Genomic DNA, 7,000 nt, shown 5'->3' with positions numbered 1-7,000 from the left:
AGACCTTACAGCAGGCAGTCTATACACCTCAACTGCTTCTCCCCACGCCCCCCCCCCCTTTTGAGACAGGGTTTCAGCTGTCCTGGAATTTACTCTGTAGATCAGGCTGGTCTTGAACTCACAGAGACCTGCCTGCCTCTGCTTCCCGAGTGCTGAGATTAAACGTGTGCCACCATGCCTAGGTATAAACTTCTTAAATATCAGCCACAACCCCAGAATATGAGGATCACCAAAAATCTGACTTCAAAAGGATTTTGGACATGCAACAACCAAAGGTCCAGAATCTGATGTCTAATGAGCCCAGTGTATTTTCAGCAGTGCTTGCCCACACTGCAGCCCTGGCTGTGAACACATCATATACACTCTGTAGGTGTGGAGCCACAGCACACATCAGCAACAGGCGCTGCATACAGCACACTGGCTCTGACTCAAGACTACTGCAGGGTATGTATTAGCGTTCTTACATACTTGCACTTTGCTGCTGAATTATAGAAAACAAAGATGTTCATGCCATCATTCTTCAGTTGCTTCAAAGGTCTCCCACGATTCCCAGTGTTCTCTCTGCCTCCTGACTGAGATGGGAACACTCAGCTGTTCCTGCTGCCAAGCCTTTGCTCTGAAATCAGACTCTAATCCCCTGGAACCGTAAGCCCAATTCAATGTTTTCTGTTCTAAGTCGCCTTGGTCATGGTGTCTTATCACAGCATTAGAAAAGTAGCTAAGGAAGCAAACATCAAATTAATTTGCTTTGGCTGTGCTATCTTAGAATACTTGATTTTTAAAATTTTTGAGTTGTTGATTTGAGTTTCATAGAGAATGACTGATTAATCATTAAAGAATTTGGGGCCAGTGATGTAGCCCAGTTAACAGAGTGCTTGCCTAACACGCATGAAACCCTAGGTTCAATCCCCAGCATCACATAAACCAGGATCAGTGCATGCACATTATAATTTAAGCACTTGGAAGGCAGAGGATCAGAAGCTCGAGGCCATCCTTGGCTACACTAAGTTCAAGATCAGCCTGGATTGGAGGCCCTTTTTCACAGTAAATGAATTTTAGTTTGGAAGTGACAGAATTTCCAAAAATGTTAAGAATGGATCTAAACATTCCCCTGCATTTTATACCTGTATCTGTGAAAAGTATTTGTTTTCTGAGACAAGGTCTTGCTTTGAATATACAGCTGGCCTTGAATTCACAGAGACCTTCCTGCCTCTGCTAGGAGATCACACCTGGCTATGTGAAGCAACTTTAAAAATTGATTATAAAAATCAAACTACCAATCGACTATCAAAATGCTGAAGATGGCCGGGCAGTGGTGGCGCATGCCTTTAATCCTAACACTTGGGAGCAGAGGCAGGCAGATCTCTGAGTTCAAGGCCAACCTGGTCTACAGAGTGAGTGCCAGGACAGGCTCCAAAGCTACACAGAGAAATCCTGTCTCGAAATACAAAAGTTGAAGATGTTTTATGTCCTTCTGAAGTATCAAATATTCCATCAAGATTTAACTAACTCCATATGCAAAACAAACAAGTACATCCATGCCATTTGTATACAATATTTGCTTTCTTCTTTAATAAATGATAAAGCTGTACATACACACACACACACCAAAGAATTGTTTTAAACTAGTTTTCCTTATCTATTTTCAGTTGCATTTTATTTATGCATCTGTTTTATATACTTGAAGGAAAAGGTTGTGTGGAAGAAATGGCCCTGTTCTAGAGATCTGAGGCCTGAGCAGCTCAGTGACAGAACTGGACCGCTGCAAGCACGGGATTTTGATGTACCCTGTCTACAGAGAATATCCACAGAAGGCTTCAGCTGGAAATTCCATGGAAATGTGTACTCGACTTCAGCAGGATCGGCCTCTGGAGTGAAAATGAGGTTTGCCCTTGACTGTTCATGGGGAGCAGGCCCCAGCTGTGGGCAAGCCTAGCTTCCTACCCACATGGGAACCTGCTGTGAAGAGCAGTTGGGATTAATGGCCAGGTCAAGTGGATACACATGACAGACAGAAGAGTGGCAGGCCTCGGCATGAAGGTCAGGAGTGAGGAGTTCCCTCTGGCAACTGCATGGAGGGAACTGGGTATTTATTCTATCAGATGATCACCTCTGCTTCTGTCACAGAGCCAGCCTCCACTCAATGACTATAGTTTTAGTTGGGGAGACATAGGCAGACAGTTTATATACATGGATTCATGTTAAAGCCGAGTCAATCATTATTTCTCATTCAAAGCTTCAGAGAAAATACTAACGTTTTTAAATGCCTACCCCATAAATCTCCAAAACAACAACCCCCCGCCAAGTCACCCCTGCTCTGAGAAGTGTCATTCATTTGGATGACCTTCAATTGGCAGGAGAAGAAAGGCTGAGCAGAACGGGGAGGTTGCTAGGCCTGCAGGGACTGTGTTCAAGCATCAGTTCAGTCTTCAGTAGAAACAACCTCAACCCCCTCATGAGATTTACTTCCCTACCAAAACACGTTAGTGAACGTAAGAGACCAGGGAGTTAATGTTGCATGTCACAATCTCCGAGCACTGGTCCATGTTCTTCCTCACCCTGTAGAATTTCTCCACGTACTCAGATCGCCCTAAGAGCTCCACAAAATCTTCATCATGAGTGATTACCAGAAGCTGGAAGTTACGCTGCTGCGAGCGACTTTTTATGATCCTGAAACAATACATTGAGAACACCATTTTTACATTTGGAAAAACCACTGGAAATCTCGTCAGATAAAAAGAGCAGTTGTGTGCCAACCAAGCTTTTCCTGTGCCACATGTGACAGGGCCTTTGGCTGCCCTGCAGGAAATGGGGGAGGGCTGGGGCCTTCAACGTAGCCAGGTAGGAGCCTATCTCCTTCCCACACAGTGGGATGCAGGGATGCACAGCTTCATTACCCACCCATCTGGCCAAGAACCAGGCTAAGAATTTGGACAGTTCCCCAAGATCCTAAGTTGCTAATCACGCAGGAGAAAGTCTTCTAGGAAAAGCTAAACTATTCACAGCCAGAAGAGTTCAGTTCGCTCCTCCGCCTAGACTCTCCTCAGCTGCTGCTAGACTTCTCTGAAAGTCTAAAAGTAATTCAGGCAGACAACATGTAGGGGAATAACACTGCCTTCTGAAGAGCTGGGTCTACTCAGAATTCTGCCACCACCAGTCACTAGATGCATCAGTGCTGTGACACAGAGGGCCTGAGTGGGTGTACTGGGGACATTTTTGCTCATCAGCAGCTGAGGTATCAGCTCTGAGTGAGATGCAACAAGAGTTTTAATTCACACTTGCTTATCACCTGCCTGGGGCTGGATGCACTTCATGTTTTGATACCACAACCCCCTCCTTCCTTGCTGGTCCCCCAGAACTATGAAGAGCTGGCTGGAGGAGATACCTGTGCTGTCAGAGTTCTTCTGGGGTCGCTCTGACGTCAGGGAATGGAGCACACAATGACTACAATTTAGCCTCTGCCATCATCTACTTACTTCCCAGTATGCTGCTTCCATAAAGTCTCATCCTCCACAGTGACCATGTGACACAGTCCTAGCTCCACTACCACCAGTTCTAAGTGTCTGGTCAGGGCACATATGGACTCCTGTGCTTGCCATGGGGGCATTCACAGGAAACCTAGAGGAAGCCCAGAACTGCTCACCCTTACCTGCCCTATGAACACCCGGGGAGAGGTAGAACATGACTGTCTCAATACTCTCAATCCTTTTATTTACACGCATTGGTGTTTTGTTTGCATGTATGTGAGGGTGTCAGATCCCCTGGAACTGGAGTTAAGAGACAGCTGTGAGCTGTCATGTGGGTGCTGGGAATTGAACCCTGGTCCTCTGGAAGAACAGCCAGTGTTCTCATCCCGAGCCATCTCTCTGAAGACGTTACTTCCTTTTCAAGAATACCTGGAGAATTACTATTAAAAGGCAAAGTGCAAAGCCTGGTCTCAACTGGATTCTTTTTATTTTTTAATGGAATCTCACTGACTGGCCTGGAATTCACAATGTGACAAGGTTGGCCCTGAACTCACAGAGACCCGCCTGCCTCTGCCTTCAAGTGCTGAAATTAAAGGTATGTGTCACTACACCCAGCTCTACTATTGGTATTTAGAAAAAAATTGCAATTTGCCCTGAACTTGAAATACTTACTCAACCAAAGCATGTGCAAGAGATTCAATGTTCTCTCGGTCAAGATTTGTCGTCGGCTCATCCAAGGCAAGGATGCCACAGTTTAGACAGAAGGTTTCAGCCAGGGCCAAGCGAATAATGAGAGAGGCTAGCACCTGGAGAAAAGATGCACAGCAGACTTCTTTAGAGGAGGATGGTGAAATGAACTGAGTAGGGTGGCTGCACCTTTGTTCCCAGCAATCAAGAGGCAAAAGCAGGCTGAGTTTTAGGCCAACCCAAGCTACACAGGAAGACTGTCGCCAAAAACAAGAGGGTAGTAGAAGGTGGGAAAGGCCAGAGGTCACTGATGTTATGGATAGTTCAGTGGAGACCACTGCTTTTCTGAAAGGTGGGCCATCAACTACATTCTCTCAGCCTATCATCTGCACTGACATAAAACACCGAGGAAGCCCTGTCAGCATTCCAGGGCTATTAAAACTGACATCACAGGCTAAGGGGCGATGTATTACAATTTATCAACACAAGTCTAAGATTCACCCGGAACTCACTATGTAGACCAGGTTGGCACCAAACTCTGAGCGACCTGCCTGCCTCTGCCTTCTGAGCACTGGGACTAAAAGGTGTGTGTCATCACACTTAACCTTAAGACTTTCTGATCTGGCCCTTATAGCTTCTCGGTGATGAAACTTGTTGGAAAACATTACATTTTCCTGAGCCTCACAGGAACTCTGACTACATGTTCTCTGGCTCAAAAGAGAAACCAGGCAGTGTGTTCTACATCACACTGAAGAGTATGTTTTTGTAACTGTGACAATGAGAAAAAGTTAACAGAGCACAGCTCTATTTGTACTTACCTCTAGGAGGCCACTGAGTCCATTCATGGACTAAAAATCAAACATTCAAACCCTCAGGCTTGGTCCTAGTCCTCTCAGGGCTGCGTCCTAGGGACACAGCAGCTACTCAAGACTGTCCTGGGAGGGCAGAACGCTTTTGCGTGAGTGCTACTCTCAGTGCCTGCTGAAGTCCTGGGCTTCTGAGCGCAGGCCAGTACACACCTTCCTTCTGATGTCCAGGGCAGGCCAGCAGATTGCAGAAGCCGGGTGCCCCTTTGGGGGACAGACATTTCCTTCCTGCCTTTGAACCCTACTCCTGCCAGTCTAGCAGCACCCACTTACATGCAGGCTGCTGGTTGGCCCACAACCACCAAACCATTCATCTGACACCTCTCCACTAGGAAGAAAGTACTGCCAGTTTTCACAATCTAAGAGCAGCTACAGGAAACTGTCTTTTTGCTCAGAGACCATGTTTCAAACTCACTTATAATGAATATTACACATCGCCAAACAAGCAAGCAGGGATACTGTTTATAGATCACAAACTAGTCATTTCTTCAGACTATGACTGTGATAGTAATCTGCATTGTTTGAAATTGGTGTTAGATGTCTGGGCTAGCAATAACTGGGATAACTGTGTGACTAATGTGACATCCTTTCCTAAGCCTGTGAAATTTTATGAAAAATCTGCTTTACTATGAAGGCTCAGAATCTGCACTCTTGTGTATGGTTAACAAAATCAACACTCAGGACCTCCTGGTGCTCTGGGATGCAGGTCTCACGTTCCAGCCTTATTGAAACATTTCTCATTTGATTTCCCCAGTGCCCCAAACCTACCTATCGTCCTCCTCCAGGAGCCTCATGTAGGGCCACTGGCCTCATCTAGCCATTGGTCTGGAGTCCAGCACAAAGGCTACGTGAGGTGCTGGTGATGGGGGGGGGTGGTCAGTCCTGTGCAGAGGCTATCAGAATCACTCATTTGGTTCAACTCAGGCTCTAGTTTGCTAGCGTTCTTTGTTCATTTGAGATAGGGTCTTGTGTAGCTCAGGCTAACCTCAAACTCAGTCTATAGCCAAGGATAACTTTGAACTTCTGATTCTCTTGCGTCCACCTCCCTAGTGCTGGGATGATAGGCATGTTTTGGTAGTGGTGAGGGGCAAGCACTCTACCAACTGAGCCACATCCCTCCCCCTGCTAGTATTTATGACTGGCAGTATATTTACTATTAATTTTGAGATGTTCTTGCCCATTTTGATATCAGAATGCATCTTTGGGGACCCATGAAGCAACGTCCTTTCTCTGAGAAGGAGTGCTCTTGAAGTGAAATGGGTTTGAGTAACTTTGACCCTTTCTCTTGTCTTCAGAGCGTTACAGGGCATATTAGCCAGGAGCAGGATGGGGCCATGATTTAGCTGTGTCTGTCTAATTCACAAGGTGACAAGGAGGTGTAAGGAGCTTCTTCTTCACTTACGGGAGTCTGAACCTTCCACCACATCGGGCCCACCTTCAGCTCCTCAAGCTGGTTCTGCGGGTTGCTGAGATACCTGCCTTCTGTCCAGCACTACACCGTCCCCGCATGTCCAAGGCTGTGTCCCCCTTCAGCATCACCACTCGGTAGTTGTAATTCCGCCTTTTGTCAGAAGCAGATACGTTTTCATCAGCATCTGATCGAATTTCTATGTATTCAATATCTGATACAGAAAGCAGAGTATTTTAGAGAACCCACACTGCACCTCTGTCACTTATATACATCGTTCACAAAGTCTGGGGACAACAGTGAGTTTGATGCTTTGAACGCATTGGCTGCCTTGCATGCAATCTGGCCAGGAGGACTTAGTAGCCACGTGGTCTACCAAGATACAGCCTGGATGGCCCGCCCCAGCCTGGGCCCAGCTCCTCTTCTAAGTTTCCCTTAGGTACTTTTCTTATCACATCTGGGCCTATCCCTATCTGCGCTTTCACAGAAACCATTATGTCATCAGCCCGTGTGTCTGCTACAGACAATGTGAGTCCTACAGGCTCTGGGACAGAAACTCTGCGTTTTCTTTT

General features: G+C 46.3%; 1 protein-coding gene across 1 annotated transcript in view; it reads right to left on the bottom strand.

Moving 5' to 3' along the window:
• Window positions 1–1,544: 1,544 nt before the first annotated feature.
• Window positions 1,545–7,000, bottom strand: part of Rad50 (RAD50 double strand break repair protein) — a 63,661-nt gene continuing 58,205 nt past the window's right edge. Inside the window, exons 23-25 of the mRNA XM_048437667.3 lie at window positions 6,500–6,642; window positions 4,140–4,273; window positions 1,545–2,670 (exon numbers count right to left, since the gene is read on the bottom strand). Coding sequence (XP_048293624.3) covers window positions 2,484–2,670; window positions 4,140–4,273; window positions 6,500–6,642 — 464 coding nt within the window. The 3' untranslated portion in view covers window positions 1,545–2,483. The remainder of the gene's footprint in view (window positions 2,671–4,139; window positions 4,274–6,499; window positions 6,643–7,000) is intronic.

Source organism: Myodes glareolus, chromosome 9, assembly GCF_982192425.1.
Source record: "Myodes glareolus chromosome 9, mMyoGla1.1, whole genome shotgun sequence".
Lineage (NCBI taxonomy): Eukaryota > Metazoa > Chordata > Mammalia > Rodentia > Cricetidae > Myodes > Myodes glareolus.
Note: the sequence above shows the minus strand (reverse complement) of the source record. Positions and strands in the feature narration are given on the sequence as shown.